Source organism: Pan paniscus, chromosome 4 (genome assembly GCF_029289425.2).
Source record: "Pan paniscus chromosome 4, NHGRI_mPanPan1-v2.0_pri, whole genome shotgun sequence".
Lineage (NCBI taxonomy): Eukaryota > Metazoa > Chordata > Mammalia > Primates > Hominidae > Pan > Pan paniscus.
Window position 1 is genome coordinate 135,949,460 of NC_073253.2, and position 18,489 is coordinate 135,967,948.

Below are 18,489 nucleotides of genomic sequence, written 5' to 3' on the forward strand. Positions count from 1 at the left end.
CCTGTCCCGGAAAGCCGGCGTCCTGCCGCGCGATGCCCCTGCTCGGACTTCTTCCCAGGAGGGCCTGGGCTTCGCTGCTCACCCAGCTCCTGCGACCTCCCTGCGCTTCGTGCACCGGGGCGGTCCGTTGCCAAAGCCAGGTGAGCGAGACAGAATTATCTCTGGTCTGTCCCAGCAGGGTCTCCAGATCTGAAAGCATAGCCTCGCGGCCTGTATTCCAGTAGTGTTACAATCGGTTTTTATCGAGTGCCCACTATGTACTGACACTGAACTAAGCGATTTGGATGCCTGGTCATTTAATCCTTGGAGCAATCTTGAGAGGTTGGAGTTTTGATTTCCATTCTGCAGTTGAGGAAACGGAGGCTGCAAGATTAAATGAATGACTTATACACGGATATGTAGTAAGGGAGTATTTTAATTCATATCCACACTTTTTCCTGAAACTCTTGGACTCAAACAGTAACATTTTTAAGCGAAATATATGAATATTCCTAGTAAATGAGATGACTAAAGATCAGAAGTAGACTGAGTTCATCTTAGAATTTACCTCAAAATGAATCTCAAAAACATTTTCAGATGTCAGAGAGTTTTGGATTTTGGAATTGCAGATAAGGGATTGTGGACTTGAACTTGGACTTCTCTTAGGGCAGATAATCGCCATAGTATGGAACCACCACATCCTCTATTTTTGGAAGGGCATACAGCGTGCTGGTAATGTCACTGATTAAGTTTTGCCTTACTTCGGAAAGATTCTAATGCTCTCTTAGCAGATGCTTTGTGCTATCGTGAACAATAGGGCACAGATCTTTTATTGATATTCAATCACAGCATCTTACCAGTCTGAGTTTTTTAGTTCATTCAAGAAATCCATATCTTATCATTCCACAGGCTTGTTCTGTGTCCTTGAGCTGGTTCCCTTGTCTTCAAGTTACAGTTTTCCTCTCTCTAAACCTGATAACCAGTGCTACCTTATTAAAAATTATTATTTTTTTGTCCGGGCACAGTGGCTCATGCCTGTAATCCCATCACTTTGGGAGGCCAAGGGGGGTGGATCACCTGAGGTCAGGAGTTTGAGACCAGCCTGACCTATATGGCGAAACCCCGTATCTACTAAAAATACAAAAATTAGCCGGGCGTGGTGGCATGTGCCTGTAATCCCAGCTACTCAGGAGGCAGAGAAAGGAGAATCGCTTGAACCCGGGAGGCGGAGGTTGCAGGAGCTGAGATCGTGCCACTGCACTCCAGCCTGGGCGACAGAGTAAGACTCTATCTGAAAAAAAAAAAAAAAAAATTATTTTTGCTCTTTCAGTAGGAACGGTGACCTGGAGAAGATCACCATAATCCCTACCCCTGAATGGCTGGTGTTGGTAGTGGTGGGTTGTTCAGTGCCTTCATTATTCTCAGATTCTTAAAGTATTTGAGAATATTAAAAATGCGGCTGAGCTCGGTGGCTCATGTCTGTAATCCCAGCACTTTGGGAGGCTGAGGCGGTTGGATCACGAGGTCAGGAGTTCAAGAGCAGCCTGGCCAACATGGTGAAACCCCATCTCTACTAAAAATACAAAAATTAGCTGGGCGTGGTGGTGGCGCGCCTGTAGTCCCAGCTACTCGGGAGGCTAAGGCAGGAGAATTGCTTGAACCAGGAGGCAGAGATTGCAGTGAGCCGAGATTGTGCCACTGTACTCCAGCCTGGGCAACAGACCGAGACTCTGTCTCAAAAAAAAAAAAAAAAAAAAAATCCATATACAGTGAGGAAGCTTGTGTGGTGAAGACCTGACCTCGTATATATTACACGTGTAATTGTAAATACAACATGGATTCTTTGGGGTGGGACTGAGATTGGGATAGATGAAATGGTGCTTTGGCTTCCTGTTGCTCAGGGTGAAGAGTCTTTGCAGGTTGGTGGTCAACAGGGTCAGAGATGCCACAGGTCTGGCCAGTGTCCAGAGAAGCCACATCTCACATTCATTCTTCTGCCAGGTTGCAGAGGCAGTGTTAACATCCCAACTGAAAGCACATCAAGAGAAACCAAATTTTATTATCAAGACCCCAAAGGTAATACTTTTTGCCTACCCTATCCCATTAGAGTGCCTTGGAGGACTGACCTCTGCCTTGCATGTCTCTCTGACCCCTTTTAATGTCCTTTACAGTAAATTTTAAAAATATATACTATTCTTGAGATACTAGGTGCGGCTCAGAGTCATTTGAACTCAGTAGATTTCAGCTCCAGACCTAAGATTACATAATAAGTGTAGTTTAACTCCTTGTCTGAAATGGACTTATTTTTTGTTTTTGTTTTCACTATGGCTGCTTTTGGTTTCCAGGGTACCAGGGATCTTAGTCCTCAGCATATGGTTGTGAGGGAGAAAATTCTTGATTTGGTTATCAGCTGCTTTAAACGTCATGGAGCAAAGGGGATGGACACCCCAGCATTTGAGCTGAAGGTAAGGGGAGAAGAAAGAGTACGTGCAACCTCACTCACTTCTTCAATGGCGTTCAGTGTCCCAAAGGGCTTCTCATCTGTGTTTTGGAGTCATGCTTTCAACTGTGGCTCATTCTGTTTGACCCCTATAGGAAACCCTGACTGAGAAGTATGGAGAGGACTCTGGGCTCATGTATGATCTGAAGGATCAAGGTGGAGAGCTGTTGTCCCTCCGCTATGACCTTACTGTATCCTTTGAGTACTGGAGCCTGACCTGTCTCTTTCCAAATCCAGAGGGCTTTCTCTGACAAAAGTGGAGAACGTGACTTTGGGATCTTAGAGGTCCATTGCCTATACTTCTAGTTTCTCCCAGAAGGCAGTTCTGCTACGGGAGCCTGGCCTGGAGCCCTGTCATTTAACTCTAGTGTGTATCATAATCCTTTGGGGGAGCTTGCAGAAGCACAGACATTTGGCTGCAGTCCCAGAGATTCTTAGCTAATTCTGTAGCTGGAATGGGGCTCAATAATTTGTATTAAAAACTTTTTTTTTTTTTGGCCAGACACGTGGCTCACGCCTGTAATCCGAGCCCTTTGGGAGGCTGAGGCAGGTGGATCACCTGAGGTCAGGAGTTCAAGACCAGCCTGGCCAATATAGTGAAACCCCATCTCTACTCAGCTCCTGCTGAGCTCTGGGGCTCTCAGGTTCTGAGTCTAGTTTGGGACTGACTGTCACCTTGTCTCCACAGATCTCTTTTGACCTAAAAAGTTAGCTGGCCGTGGTGGCAGGCGCCTGTAATCCCAGCTACTAGGGAGGCTGAGGCAGGAGAATCACTTGAACCCAGGAGGCAGAGGTTGCAGTGAGCCGAGATTGCGCCATTGCACTCCAGCCTGGGTGACAAGAGCAAAACTCTGTCTCAAAAAAAAAATTTTTTTTTGTGGAGATGGGTGTCTTTGTTGCCCAGGCTGGTCGTAAACTCATCGTTTCAAGTGATCCTCCCATCTTGGCCTCCTAAAGTGCTGGGGTTACGGGTGTGAGCCACTGCATCTGGCCTACAGTCTGCATTTTAAACAAGCATCGTGGGTAATTAAGATGCATGTAGTCCTTTCCCTGCACTTTCAGAACCAGTAGCTTAGAAGTTGTTAGGCAAATCCAAGTTCTGAAGCTTGACTATTTTGAGATGGTTCGGAATTGATCTGAATGGGCAAAAAGACCTGAAGTTAGTTCTTGGGTCACTTCTATCTCTACTTGCCTTGCTTTCTGCTGAACTTTTAGTTTTGCTAGGTGAGATTCCTTCATTTGACACTATTCAATATATATTGAATTCCAAGCACTGCTAGGCCTTGGGGATAGTGGAAAAAAGGGAAGGTCCTTGTTCTTACCCTAGTGGATGAGATCCAGTTGATATAGGCCCAGTCCTCCCTAATGTCTGTATACCGGGCCTAATCTTTGGATGCAGTATCCCTCTTCCTTAACCCATTTATGTGAGGTTCCCTTTGCTCGTTATCTGGCCATGAATAAGGTGAAGAAGATGAAACGTTATCATGTTGGAAAGGTGTGGCGGCGAGAGAGCCCAACCATAGTCCAAGGCCGTTATAGGGAGTTCTGCCAGTGTGTAAGTGGCCTGATGGGAGCAGCACAGTTTGATAGTTCTAGGGGCCACAGCCTTGAAACTGGCTGGATAATGGATGTTTTTTCCCATCTTTTTCTTTGCTGTAGGATTTTGACATTGCTGGTCAGTTTGACCCTATGATCCCCGATGCAGAGTGTTTGAAGATCATGTGTGAAATCCTAAGTGGATTGCAGTTGGGAGACTTTCTCATTAAGGTGAGGCCAGGGCTGAGAACTGTGGGAGAAGTCTGGATTTGGCCTAATACTGTTTATGCAAGTCCCAAACTTGGGTGACTCCAACCCTTAAGCCTGCAACTGTAGGACTTTCCTAGTAAAGCTGTTGTATTTCCTATATGTCTGTACTCTTCCTGTGAAATTTCCATCCTTTTTGTGTGTCAGGAAAGTAGGTACTGCCATTGTTTTGAGTGGAAGGGCATTGACAAGCACTTGGGTCACTGACATTGAGTTCTCAGGTAAATGACCGGCGGATTGTGGATGGGATGTTTGCTGTCTGTGGTGTTCCTGAAAGCAAGTTCCGTGCCATCTGCTCCTCCATAGATAAACTAGACAAGGTAACAAAGAAGACATACTTCAGTAGACCCTATCTAGCTTCTGCCCTGCCCTCAAATCCATACCAGTAGTGAAAAATAAGGAGATTGTGGCTGGAAGTGGGCTATTTTGGGGTGGAAGGTAAGGAGGCATACTCTGAAGGAAGATCTGAGTCATGCTATACAGTGGGGATTGTGACTGGATTTCTTAAGCTGTCTCTGACTTTGCTGAGTATACAGTTAGCTACTTGTGATGTATATACTGAATGGAAGTTGAGTTGTCCTTTTTCAGTTTGAGAAAGAAAGATCTTGGGGCTGGGCTAATGTTTGGGTGTTTATGCAGATGGCTTGGAAAGATGTGAGACATGAGATGGTGGTGAAGAAAGGCCTGGCTCCTGAGGTGGCTGATCGAATTGGGGACTATGTCCAGTGTCATGGTAAGAACCAGGGTTTTCAGAGCTGTGATAGAACCAGGCTGAAGGTGACATGTGCTCAAATTCTACCTCTGAAACAACTCTTTTCTGTAGATATGCTAAGCTCCAGGGCCTGTCCTGAATTTAATTTCTCTTTTACTTATTGTAACGACTTTGTGTCTTCAGATGGCAAAGCTAGAGGCAAAGGAGGAGGGTCTTGTCATGTGAGACTGGGATCTTTTTTTTTTTTTTTTTAAAGAAAATGAGGAAGACTAGCTAGAGCACATCAGGGATAATTTTGAATGAAACACATGTGAGTGAACAGCAGAGACTTTATTTCTCTCCAGGTGGGGTATCCCTAGTAGAGCAAATGTTTCAGGATCCCAGACTATCCCAGAACAAGCAGGCCCTGGAGGGCCTGGGAGACCTAAAGCTGCTATTTGAATACCTGACTTTATTTGGAATTGCTGATAAGGTAAGCTGAATTGCAAATGGACCTCCTGCTGAGCTCTAGGGCTCTCAGGGTCCCGAGTCTAGTTTGGGACTGACTGTAATCTTGTCCCCACAGATCTCCTTTGACCTCAGCCTGGCTCGGGGCCTAGACTACTATACAGGAGTGATCTATGAAGCAGTGCTGCTGCAGACCCCAACTCAGGCTGGGGAGGAGCCCCTGAATGTGGGCAGTGTGGCTGCTGGTGGGCGCTATGATGGGCTGGTGGGCATGTTTGACCCCAAGGGCCACAAGGTGCCATGTGTGGGACTCAGCATTGGGGTTGAGCGAATCTTCTACATTGTGGAGCAGAGGATGAAGGTAGGTCCTAGATAGGTGTGAGGTGGGGCTGGAGACCTAAAAACCCTCCTGTTTCTGGAGGTGTAGTTGGAGTGGTTTTCTGATGATTCTTTTTGTCTTGATTTTTGGAATTGCTGGTGGAAAGGAGGTTTTTATTAGTTTTACTTTCTTCTCTCTTATTAGACCAAAGGTGAGAAGGTGCGGACTACAGAGACTCAAGTGTTTGTGGCCACACCACAGAAGAACTTTCTCCAAGAACGGTTAAAGCTTATTGCAGAGCTTTGGGATTCTGGAATCAAGGTATGGTGGAGCTGATATCTGAGCCATCTGGGTATGTGTGGAATTTAGGACCCAGGGCTATATCTATCTTATGTCTAGGGTGGAACTCAAAACCTTTTTAGTCTGCTAGCTACTACTGGCTACTAGATTGGCTTTTTAGGGTGGGCGGACTAGCCACTTATCTCTGGCTTTCTTGGATATCCATATTCCTGAGGTTTGTTGCTGTGTTCACTTCTAAGTCCCTTACTCTGTCTTGATCCTTTTCAGGCAGAGATGCTATACAAGAACAACCCCAAACTATTAACCCAGCTGCACTATTGTGAGAGCACGGGCATTCCACTGGTGGTCATTATTGGTGAGCAAGAACTGAAAGAAGGGGTCATCAAGATCCGTTCAGTGGCCAGCAGAGAGGAGGTGAGTGGCGGCAGCAGAAATAGAAGGGACGAAGTGTTTCTGCCTTTCCCAGATTCTGTAAGAAATATGCATCTTCTGGCTGAGAAATTATCTTCATGGTTAATAGTGGTAGAGATGAACAAACACTCACTCAAGATGACCATTGCTGCCTGTGAGTATTGACTGGGTGGCCAGAAGAAAGACAAATGAAATCCGAATGGGTATTTTGAGACTAATCAACATAATAGACATAGATCCGGTGTTTGAATCCCTTTCATCTTGAGGGTATACATTCTTCAGGTCAACCCACACTACTCCTTTCTGGTTGTATAAGTAATGGGAGAAGATGCAGAGTAAAACAAATCTGGAAAAACAGTGGCTAAGGAGTTAGTATCACTTTCTAGTTTATCACATGAGGATTCTCTTATGTTTCAGGTGGCCATTAAACGGGAAAATTTTGTGGCTGAAATTCAGAAGCGACTGTCTGAGTCTTGATCCTTGCCTGATTCCCATCTGCTGCTCTTTGTAGAAAAGGTTTCCTCTAGAACTGAATTCCTCTGGAATTAAGTGATGGACTTCACAACAACTAGCCAGGAAGGGTGACAAGTACCTTCTGCCTCCTCCATTCTTCCTGGGTGCAGAACTGTAGAAGACCCTGAGGACTCCTGGGCTAGTGTGAGCAGCTATTCTGCATGGGTGCAGATGGCTGGTATGTGAAAGAGATGCTCTAGCTGCAGAGGCAAATTTGAAGTGCCACGGAATGTTGTCAAGAGGTACTGAGATTGTTGCTGTGAGCAAGGCTCTGGGAGAGTCACCTCAGGCTCAGGATTCTGAACCATTGAGATCAGAAACCAGATACTTAGCCTTCTACTGTAGCTACGGAACCAGATTCTGGTGAATTTGTCCACAATCAGCCATTGGCCTGTCTGGGGAGTTTTTGGAAGACAGCAAAGAGGGGCAATGGCTGCTTTCAGCTTTGAGGACAGATGCTATCCTAAGGGCATGGCAGTACCCATGTTGATTTGACATCTCTCTAGCCCATCCATTGCTTACAGTAGAAGAGTGGGGCTGTATGCTTGATAATCTTGAACATTGAACTTAATAGATGACTTGACAAGGTAGAGATCTGAGATTTTGGAGACCATTTCCTGTGCCAGAATCACTGCTCTATTGCATGCCGTGCCATGGAGGCTGTTTTAGAAGTGGTTGGATAACATGTTAAATAAAATATTAAGTGTAGTAGTTTGGGTAATTTGTTATTGTTATCAAGGGCTTTGTTTGCATAGACCATAGAAAATGCTTGAGTGTACATTGGAGAATTCTGTGAGGTAGAAGTAACCTCCCTGGGATGATGCTTCTGTATTCAGTGATGAGCAGCCACAGTTTTTCCCTCTTTCCCCGTCTCCTCAAGAGGTAGTTTTTTTGTTTGTTTGTTTTTAGACGGAGTCTTGCTCTGTCACCCAGGCTAGAGTGCAGTGGCGTGATCTCGGCTCACTGCAACCTCCGCCTCTCAGGTTCAAGAGATTCTCCTGCTTCAGCCTCCCGAGTAGCCGGCTAATTTTTGTATTTTTAGTAGAGACAGGGTTTCACCATCTTGGCCAGGCTGGTCTCAAACTCCTGACCTCATAATCCACCCACCTCAGCCTCCCAAAGTGCTGGGATTACAGGCATGAGCCACTGCGCCCGGCCAAGAGGTAGTTTTGTTGCTAAAAATCAACATATAGTGAGCCGGTATGCCACAGTGCTTCACTCTAGAGTGTTGTTGATGACTGGCCTTTCCAAATCCAATTATGCTGATTAAATTATGTTCTACTATAAAGTTCCCCAGATGATGGAAAAATGAGTGAACCAAAGGGTGGTAGCATTGCTTCAAGGAAAAGAGCCCAAGTGCAAAACATGCTTTTTATATGTGCGTCGGGAAGGGTGCCTCTGTTGCAAACGTTTCAGTGTAGTTTAGGGTCATATCCCTAGTGCATGCAGGTGAATGAGAGGCATCTAGACCCCCTAATGGCGCTTCGGCCTTAAAAAGGGTTTAGAAATTCTTGGCAGTGGACGCAAAGTTGCTAGACTAGATCAGAGACCACTGTTTTGCGAACCTCAGTTTCCTTGTTTGTAAAATAGTTGAACTAAATCTTGACCCTTTAATGCTTGTTTTGAAATCCAAGGCAAAAAACAATTGCAGGCGCCCTTACTTCCGTGTTGCTTCATACTCCTCTTGCGCCTGCGCTGTCTCCTTGGAGCAGAGGCGGGGCCAACAAGCCTGTTTTAGAAACCCTCCAGTCCTTAGCTCGTTTAGAACACAAGACTCCAAGCTTATTGGAGGGCTAGCTTGCCTTACGGCTCCAAGCCGCTTTTTACGGCGTTTTTCAGCTCGCCATTCACTTCACTGTGAAGATGGCGTCAGGCAGCGGGGTAGGTGTTGTGTCTGAGGAGGAGGTTTTGCGGGGTGGGGAATGGTTTTTCAGACCTGAATAGAGACAAACTCCTGCACCCGACTGGGTTCCCGATATCTCCTCGAGATCCCAGGGTTCAGGTTCAAGAACTCCCCAGTAATAGGCCTTGGCAGAGGGTCAGTAGAATCGCGGAGGTTTCTCGGGTTGGGGTCTTGAGGCTACCTCAGCCTTCTCGTACAGTCCAAAGAGGCTTCGCTTTCAAAACGTCCTGTAGACACCTGGACCGCGAGGGCGCGGTTCCCTGCTTCTCTAGGGGTCCAGACACGGCGACGGATCTTGACGCTTTTTCCCCCCCACAGACAAAAAACTTGGACTTTCGCCGAAAGTGGGACAAAGATGAATATGAGAAACTCGCCGAGAAGAGGCTCACGGAAGAGAGAGAAAAGAAAGATGGTGGGTGCTAACTACATCAAGGGCTAAGGGTATCACAGAGGCGATGCGATGATGGAGAGCGGGTGGGAGTTGAAGTGCGCTGCCTTCCCACGCGGTGTGAGCTCTGGCAGAGTGCTGCTTCCCTGGGCCTAGGTTTCTGCATTTACAAAATGAGAGCGAGGAGGTGGGATGAAGTAAGTAGTTTTGAGATGCTCTTCAGCTCTATTTCACTCTGCTTCCTTGCCCACCCTTTGCTTGGCTCGTTTAATGCTTTCCTGAAGTACAGAGAAGATAACGGCATCCTTAGTAGTGACAGAGAAGTTAAATAGAGTATTTTGCTGCTGTGCATTACCGCTATCAGTGACCCCCCTCTTTCCCTTGAAATTTCTTAAGGGAGAGAACATTCCTGGCCCAATCAAGATCCTCCCATATAGTCTGAGAAAAGCCGGGGAACTTTGCAGGATCTGTGATTGTTTCAGCTAGAGCTTAGCAGTGCTGTTTCTCTGTGCCTTGTACATCAGGGAGTTGGTGCTTCTCTCCTGTTTAAGAGATTGCATAAAGAAATGTTTTATTTTGTCATCTGTTTCAAACGTGTACATTCTTCTTTCCCTTTACCTCCAGGCCACCTTGCACTCACTAACTCTTTCATTTTTTATGTAACATGTAAAATAAATAGTGCTTGACATGTAACAGGCATTTCCTAGATGTTGGTCCCCTTTTATAAATTTGCCCAGCTCTCAGAAGGTTCCTTTCCGTTATGCCTAGGGTATCTGCCTGAAAGCATTCTTGAATGTCCTTGCTCCTGTTTTGAAAAAGTTGCTTCTAGTAATTCTTCAGAAATTCTCCCCCACAATTCAGTTAATCAATGAATATAAAACATACTGTTTTTAGATTTGCTGGCTTTAAAGTGGAGAAAAGCTGTAGAGTTGAGGATTGCTTATGATTTTTTCCTGTGTTGAGATTCTCCCCAGCTGCTACTTTAAGTGTCTGTTGTGTCCTTTCAGGAATGATTTTGAAATGAGTAGACCTGAATTTTGGATTTCATGCATTTTTTTTCCTTTCTGGTTGAGGAACTATAATATTGAAGGGACTTCCTTCCCCATTATGTTTCAGGAAAACCAGTGCAGCCTGTCAAGCGAGAGCTTTTACGGCATAGGGACTACAAGGTGGACTTGGAATCCAAGCTTGGGAAGACAATTGTCATTACCAAGACAACCCCTCAATCTGAGATGGGAGGGTGAGTTGCTTATCATTTTTCCTCTGCAGGCAAGAATGCATCTAATAAGCCACCTATTTTGGTTTTAGGAAGTGTTGAGGAAGGTCCTTGGCCCCAGGATTACGTCCTTCTTGCCTGTAATTCTATCTTTATATTTGTTTTTCTGTGTCTCCCAAGGTCTCAAGTTGACATGATAGTGTCTCTAGGAGTGGTCACTCAGTGGGTTTCTTCATGTTATTAGCATTGGCTGGGCACGGTGGCTCACGCCTGTATTCCCAGCACTTTGGGAGGCCAAGGCAGGAGGATTGCTTGAGCCCAGGAATTCAAGACCAGCCTGGGTAACACAGTGAGACCCTGTCTCAATTAAAAAAACCAAAACAAACAAAAATCATACTATGAGCACTACAGCTACTACTCAATATAGTTTTTAAATTTTTTATTGCCATTGTACTTGTTATCAATTCTGATTTACTATTAATATTTTAAAAGGGATTATTTGATCTGTCAGAGGAAGAAATGAAGGAAAGGACTACTGAGGAGATTTCTAGGAGAGAAATTAGGTGGAGCTAGAATAGAGCCTAGGAGTTGTTAATGGTTAAGAAGAGGGGTTTGAGGTTCCAGACTAGCTGCAAAGGCTGTAGTTGTTATGGATGCCTGATTGTACACCTTCTTCCAAGACTATAACCTATAGGAAGAAGGGTCCCACAAGAGCTTGTCACCCTTTTGCCCCCCACTGCTTCTCTGTCCAGTTAGGTTTTCTGGCAGGAGAGCAACACAGATAGCAATGAGTGACACTTCTCTGAGCTGCTTAGTAAACCCACTGTTGTCCATTCCTGTCTGTATTAGTTATCTATTGTTATGTAAATTAACAAATTAACCTAAAGCTTAGCAGCATAAACTACACCATTCACAGTTTCTTTGGGTAAGGAATCTGGGAGTGGCTTACCTAGGTGGTTCTGGCTCAGGGTCTTCATGAAGCTGTAATCAAGGAGTTGGCAAGGTAGGTCTGCATTCATATGAATCTTAAGTGGGGCTGGAAGATCTGCTTCCAAGCTCTCTCACATGCCTGTGGTTTGGAAGCCTAAGTTCTTTGCCCCATAGACCTTTCTTTTTTCTTTTTCTTTTTTCTTTCTTTTTTTTTTTTTTTCTGAGACAGAGTTTCACTCTTCTTGCCCAGGATGGAGTGCAATGGTATGATCTCGGCTCACCACAGCCTCGCCTCCTGGGTTCAAGCGATTCTCCTGCCTCAGCCTCCCAAGTAGCTGGGATTACAGGCATGCACCACCTGATTTTTTTGTATTTTTAGTAGAGACGGGGTTTCTCCGTGTTGGTCAGGCTAGTCTCGAACTCCCGACCTCAGGTGATCCGCCCGCCTCGGCCTCCCAAAGTGCTGGGATTACAGGCGTGAGCCACTATGCCCGGCCACCCCATAGACCTTTCTATAAGACTGCTCACAATAAAGCAACTGGCTTCCCCAGAGCAAGTAACCCAAACAAAGACAGAAGGCATTGTTTTTAAAATAACCTAATTTTGGAAGATACTACTTTTGACATATTCTATTGGCCAAACAGACCAACTCTGGTACAAATTGGGAAGAGACTACACAGAGTAGGAATACCAAGAGGGTGGGGCTCATCCTGGGGCTGTCTTGGAAGATGACTGCTATACTCTCTCGAAAGCTAAGGCTTTATAGAAATGAAGGCTTAACACTTCTAAAAAGAAGTTTACCTAAAAATTTGAGTTTCTTGGTTGAAAATGATAAGATCCTTAAAACCATATTTGACTCAGGTGCTGTTTCTTCCTGTTAGATATTACTGCAATGTCTGTGACTGTGTGGTGAAGGACTCCATCAACTTTCTGGATCACATTAATGGAAAGAAACGTAAGGCTTGGAGGTAGCTTGTGACTAGGGCTGGAATTGGGTTTTGGAGGTGGGGTGGAATGGAAGGGTAGCTTTTTTTTTCTTCTTTTTACTCTTCAAAAGATGGCTGGAGTAAGAAGGGTAGTTTCTACTGGGCTCTTTTTTGATGCCCCTATTAGAACTCTCCAGTTGTTTCAGCACAGGCCGTCTTTTACTTCATTATGTAATATTTCTGGAGGCCGTGAGGTAAGAGGCCTTATTCTGGAGGCCATGAGGCTTTCAACAGCACCCAAACCATGTGCTGCTCCTGGACCCAGCTGGCCAAGGGAGTTTCTTTCAGCCATAATTATTTTTGCTGTGTGTTTTATGAGATGTCAGAGAAGTCAGGAAAATAATTTTTGAGGGGCTGAGGATGTTGTAATGAACTTGCCTTCTTCACTGTTGACCCTATCCAGATCAGAGAAACCTGGGCATGTCTATGCGTGTGGAACGTTCCACCCTGGATCAGGTGAAGAAACGTTTTGAGGTCAACAAGAAGAAGATGGAAGAGAAGCAGAAGGATTATGATTTTGAGGAAAGGATGAAGGAGCTCAGAGAAGAGGTAAGGGTCTCCTATCCTTCCCCTCTCCCCCAGATTTGAGTTTTATGTTATGAATCATGGGAGACCCTGTCCTCATCCCACTCCTACTCCCACCCCCAGAGTTGTATCTCCTGAGTTCTGTATATTAGCGGAAACATTTGTTGCCTTTGTTTAGGATTCTCATGATCTGAAGGAAATGGCTCTGAAACTACTTTTTTCTCCTAGACTCTCTGGGCCTTTTTTTTTTTTGTAATTTTTTTTGTAATTTTTTTTTTTTGGTCATACAGATATTTCTCAACTTCTGATGGAGTTACCTACTGATAAACCTATCATCAAGTTAAAAATATCATAAGTCAAAAATGCATAATACACCTAACCTACTGTAGTTTAGCCTAGCCTACCTTAATGTGCTCAGAACACATTAGCCTACAATTCACCCAAATTATCTAACACAAAGCCTATTCTATAATAAAGTATTCATCTCATTAATTTATTGAATACTGTACTGAATGTGAAAAACAATGGTTGTATGGATACTTGAAGTACAGTTTCAAATGCATGTCAGTTTTTCACCATTGTAAAATTGAAAAATCTTGTCAGCATCATAAGTTGAGGACTGTCTCATCTGTATTCTTTGATTTAATTTTTTTAAAAGACTAAACTTTTTTTAGAGGAGTTTAGGTTTGCAACAAAATTGAGAGGGAGTTATAAAGATTTCCCATATACCCACTGTCCCCCACAACATGCATAGCCTCCCCCATAATTTTTTTTTTTTTTTAAACTGCAAGAGGAATTAACTAAATGTACCTAGTCCTAAAGAGACCCATGAAATCAGGCTGACTGGGTCAAAATTCTGTTTCTTCCACTTACTGGCTGTGAATCTTGGGCAAGTTATATAACCTCTTTGTGCCTCAGTATCCCCATATTAGAGATCTTAATATACATGAAGTACTCAGAGCAATTTCTGGCATGTACTGCATGCCCCAGAATGTTAGTTGTTGTTACAAACAACATTTGGCTGAGGAGTCTAAACTGATTCTGAGTGATTTTTCCCTCCAGGAGGAAAAGGCCAAAGCATACAAGAAAGAGAAACAGAAGGAGAAGAAAAGGAGGGCTGAGGAGGACTTGACATTTGAGGAGGACGATGAGATGGCAGCTGTGATGGGCTTCTCTGGCTTTGGTTCCACCAAGAAGAGTTACTGAGGCTTTCTATGCTTGGCCTGACTTTGGCCTATGCTGGACCTAACTTTGCGTGTGTGTGTGTGTAGTGGGGGGTCATTTCTTTTTGGGTAATGGGAAAGTTCTTAAGAGTGTCAATGGGGAAGGATAGAGGGTGGGGGCTCATGGTTTCCCTCTACTTTGGGAGAGGGCACAGATTGCAGAGGTAATGCTGTGGCATATTGCTTCTGCCTCAGTATATCACTGGAGTCACAGGACCCCTGCCCACCTGAGTTCCCAATAAAGAAAAACCTCCCCTTCTGAGGCTGCTTTCCCAAAATTCCCCCTGCATCTTTATCTCTTCATCTATCCCACCTCTTGTCTGAACATCCCACCTTAATCCTGTGTTCTGCCTTTGTTTTAATTTTAACTCATGTTCATCCTGCAACAGAAGCATTCTCTAGGTCCCAGTTTCCAGTTGATTGCATATCCTTGATCAGCCCTTTTTCCCATCCCGCCCTATGGTTCTCTAGCCACCTGTGCATGCATGTGTATTTCTGCCTGGTTCTATGGTGTGTGGATGTGTGTGCATGAATCTGTCATATAGAGGGGGTCCGAGCTGGAATCCTAGAGCATTGCTGCCCTGGGGCCTGATGTTCTTGGCTTCCTCAGAGCATGTAACAGGAAATTAAATGGGATGAGTGTTTGGTGTGGTTTGTGTCTGATGAGTTTTTTAACATTCAGGTGTAGATTGTTTCAGCTTCTCTTGTTTCATTTTCCTGAAGATTTATGTTTTTGTCTTCCTTGTGAGCAGGCTTTTGGAAGAACCTGTCTGATGCAAAAAAGAAAATGAAAAACAAAACAAAAAATCCCCAAAACCTTATTATGGGAGCCCTTTGGTCTTAGAAGCTGTTTGACATGTATAATAAATGGCATTGACTGGGCCTGCTTTACATTTGGTGAGAACATTCCATAATCTTGCCTGTGAATATTTGTTTTTCCTTCTCATGCTGAGGATTTCCATATAGAGGATTTTATTCTTCCATTTTAAATCTTATTTTTGCCTAGGTTTTTTTTAGCATGAGTTATGTTTTCTTCTGATAAGGGATCTATGTCCAGAGAAGTCTGAACCAAAACGATTCCTATCATTTCAGACTCCTTTGATCTTTTGTTTTTGGAACAGCAGAGCTCAGGATTGAACATAATGTTTTTCTTTTTTCTTTTTTTTGAGACAGTCTTGCTCTATCGCCCAGTCTGGAGTGCAGTGGCATAATCTTGGCTCACTGCAACCTCCGCCTCCTGGCTTCAAGTGGCTAATATTGTATTTTTAGTAGAGATGGGGTTTCACCATGTTGGCTAGGCTGGTCTCAAACTCCTGACCTCAGGTGATCCACCTGCCTCGGCCTCCCAAAGTGCTGGGATTACAGGCGTGAGCCACTGCACCCGGCCCTTAGTGTTTTTCTTACTGTCTGCTAGACACAGGATTACTTAATTTTGGCACTGTTGAGATTTTGGGCCAGATTATCATTTGTTGTAGAAACCAATGCTGGCATTGTAGGATGTTTATTATTTTGATTTTGATTTAGGATTAACTTCATCCCTGGCCTCTACCTGCTAGATGCCAGTAGCACCCTCTTCCACAATTGTGACAACTAAAAATGTCTATGCCCCTGAGAAAGGCAAAATCCCTCCCTACCCACATTGAAAACCACTAAGAAGAAGCTAGCTGTCTTCCCTACCTTGGTCTGATTTGAGAATTAGATGGCACAGACTGGCAAACTCAAAACAGAAACTCACAAAACTTTGATATCCACTGGATCAAGTACTATGCCAAGTCAAGGGGATGCAGAAGAAAAAAGTAGTCATACATACACGAAGAACTACAGTCACATTAACTTCAAGCAGATGAAACCTGTAACTTGCTGGTTCTATACCCTGAAAAAATGGACCTGTAAATGAATCTGTTTGGGTTAACAAGGCTGCCACCATGTAGCTGGTTTTCATTCTCTGCCCCATCAAGCTCCTCAACTTTCTGTATTATCTGAACCACAAAGCACCATACACCTCCCTTTGGACTTTTGTACAAAATTCCCTTACTGTAAGACATGCCCTTTGTCTAATTAATTTCTGATGCTGAATCTTGCCACTGGGAACACTGAATGTATCTTCACCTATGGGCTGAAGGTCTGGCTCAGTTTTAGATACAGTAAGTACTGGGCAACTGGGGGCAGATTGGTGCGTGCTTTCCTTGGCAGGATTATGTGCACTTCAGGTCCCTTGGGTGACCGTCTTCTTGTTGACTAGGTATTTTGTTACCCCTTTCAAGGCAGGCTGGAGGTTTGTGAGTTCCATGGTTCAGTTTTTTTTTTTTTTTTGAGAGTGTCACTGTCACTCAGGTTAGAGTACGGTGGCACGATCTCAGCTCACTGCAACCTCCACCTCCCGGGTTCAAGTGATTCTCCTGCCTCAGCGTCCTGAATAGCTGGGATTGCAGGTGGCCGCCACTATCCCCAGCTAATTTTTTTGTATTTTTAGAAGAGATGGCGTTTCACCGTGTTGGCCAGCTGGTCTTGAACTCCTGACCTCAAGTGATAGCCCGTCTCGGCCTCCCCAAGTGCTAGGATTACAGGCATGAGCCACCACCCCTGGCCTCATTCTTCAGGAAACCATCTAGTTCAATTTAGCTTCAAACAATGTCTTTCCCTTTTTGGTACAGTGGGATCTTACCTCTGGTTGCATCTAAAAAGCAATTCTGAATTTAAGAATCTTTAAACTCTTGGGACCGGTTAAGTGGTTTGAGTCTCAAAGGGACCTAAGTCATGGAGTGTCTGGAGGTGCTCAGGGTGGCATCTTGGAAAAGTAAATGGAATGGAAATTCAAGAGCCCACAGCAATCCCAGATAACTCAGAAATCTCAAAGAGAAGCTGCTTTCAGGTCTTTTTTGAGACAGTCGCTCTGTTGCCCAGGCTGAAGTGCAGTGGCGCTATCTCGGCTCACTGCAAGCTCCACCTTCCTGGTTCATGCCATTCTGCTGCCTCAGCCTCCCGAGTAGCTGGGATTACAGGCGCCCGCCACCACGCCCAGCTATTTTTTTTTTTTTTTTTTTGTATTTTTAGTAGAGAGGGGGTTTCACATGTTAGCCAGGATGGTCTTGATCTCCTGACCTCATGATCCGCCCGCCTCAGCCTCCCAAACTGCTGGGATTACAGGCGTGAGCCACTGCGCCCAGCCTCTTTCAGGTCTTACTAAAACCAATAGAAATGTTTGCATTCTGGTTGAGTAATATCCACTTGACCAGTGCTTAGGTGAACATGCTGTAGGTACTGGTATTATCGTCTGGGGCAATGCATCAAAGTCCCAGATGTCATGGAATGTACATTCTGGTGGAATTGCCCTTCAGAGTACCTGGGGAACAAAAGATGATCCTTATTATTAAAGATGATCCTGTGGCTTCAGGCACCCTCAAGGCCTCTTGCATTTCCCCCATAACTTTCTCCAAATATGTGTGCAGATTCTTTAATCCAGCATATATTCTAACAACATACTTGTGTATGTGTACATATATGTACCAAGATGTGTATTACTGCAGCTTTATCTTAGTGAAACTTAAAACTAGTACATTTATACTTGAATATAATGCAGCTGTTACAATACAAGTGAATTAGATTTATACGCAGTGATCAGAAGGATCTCCAAGACATGCTGTTAGGTAAACAATATCCAACAACCGGATTCCCAGCAAGCCAAGAAAAATTACGTTTTGTGTACAGTTAAATATACAGATTGAGGAAAAGGACTGGAAGGATACACATTGAAATATAAACAGTGGTTAATTGGAGAAAAGTAGGAATTTAGGGAAGAAAGGATAGCTGTTTACAGTATACATAAAAGGAATAGATGTTCCCGCAGTATTAAAAATGGAAGTAATTTTTAGGCCAGGCATGGAGGCTTACACGGGTAATCCTAGCACTTTGGGTGGCCAAGGCGGAAGGATCTCTTGAGGGCAGTTCCAGGTCAACTGAGCAGCATAGCAAGATCCTGTCTACAGAAAATAAGAAAGAAAAAAGGCCCGGCTCGGTGGCTCACACCTGTAATCCCCGCCCCTTGAGAGACTGAGGGCAGCGGATCACTTGAGGTCAGGAGTTCGCGACCAGCCTGGCCAACTTGGTGAAACCTCTTCTCTACTAAAAAATATAAAAATTAGCTGGGTGTGGTGGCGCATGCCTGTAGTCCCAGCTACTTGTGAGGCTGAGACACGAGAATCGCCTGAACCAGGGAGGCGGAGGCTGCAATGAGCGGAGGTAGTGCCACTGCAATCCAGCCTGGGCGACAGAGTGGAGACTCCGTCTCAAAAAAGAAAAAGAAAAAGGAAAAAAAAATTGGCCAGGTGCGGTGG

At 44.6% G+C, this 18,489-nt stretch overlaps 2 protein-coding genes across 9 annotated transcripts; both read left to right on the forward strand.

Annotated features, from left to right (window-relative positions):
* The first annotated feature begins 8 nt into the window (after nt 1–8).
* On the forward strand, nt 9–10,420 carry LOC100969951 (histidine--tRNA ligase, mitochondrial). 8 transcript variants are annotated; one of them, XM_008954546.3, is made up of 14 exons: nt 9–140; nt 1,881–1,898; nt 1,981–2,055; nt 2,325–2,444; nt 2,575–2,670; nt 3,909–4,034; nt 4,139–4,246; nt 4,504–4,602; nt 4,922–5,015; nt 5,339–5,466; nt 5,560–5,802; nt 5,965–6,081; nt 6,328–6,474; nt 6,889–7,692. In XM_008954546.3, exons 1-14 carry the CDS (start codon nt 33–35, stop codon nt 6,946–6,948), a joined length of 1,539 nt encoding a protein of 512 aa, XP_008952794.1. In that variant the 5' UTR covers nt 9–32; the 3' UTR covers nt 6,949–7,692. The 8 variants fall into 8 exon arrangements, 7 of the variants coding, with proteins under 7 accessions (XP_008952794.1, XP_063460704.1, XP_008952795.1 ...); XR_010112226.1 differs by lacking the exon at nt 9–140 and adding exons at nt 9,206–9,299; nt 10,392–10,420 and having other exon boundaries at nt 1,881–2,055; nt 6,889–7,226; XM_063604634.1 differs by having other exon boundaries at nt 6,328–7,692.
* Nucleotides 8,748–15,046, forward strand: ZMAT2 (zinc finger matrin-type 2). The gene is made up of 6 exons (XM_003829175.6): nt 8,748–8,865; nt 9,206–9,299; nt 10,392–10,515; nt 12,303–12,376; nt 12,811–12,956; nt 13,995–15,046. The coding sequence occupies exons 1-6, from the start codon at nt 8,848–8,850 to the stop codon at nt 14,136–14,138; spliced, it is 600 nt and encodes a 199-aa protein (XP_003829223.1). The 5' UTR covers nt 8,748–8,847; the 3' UTR covers nt 14,139–15,046.
* Nucleotides 15,047–18,489: the final 3,443 nt, after the last annotated feature.

Coding starts and splice junctions, on each gene's coding strand:
- ZMAT2 (XM_003829175.6), top strand. Junction 10,516..12,302: donor CCTCAATCTGAGATGGGAGG/GTGAGTTGCTTA, acceptor TCTTCCTGTTAG/ATATTACTGCAATGTCTGTG. Junction 12,377..12,810: donor TCACATTAATGGAAAGAAAC/GTAAGGCTTGGA, acceptor GACCCTATCCAG/ATCAGAGAAACCTGGGCATG.
- LOC100969951 (XM_063604634.1), top strand. CDS start 33: ATGCCCCTGCTCGGACTTCTTCCCAGGAGGGCCTGGGCTTCGCTGCTC. Junction 2,445..2,574: donor CCCCAGCATTTGAGCTGAAG/GTAAGGGGAGAA, acceptor TGACCCCTATAG/GAAACCCTGACTGAGAAGTA. Junction 2,671..3,908: donor CCCTCCGCTATGACCTTACT/GTATCCTTTGAG, acceptor CATTTATGTGAG/GTTCCCTTTGCTCGTTATCT.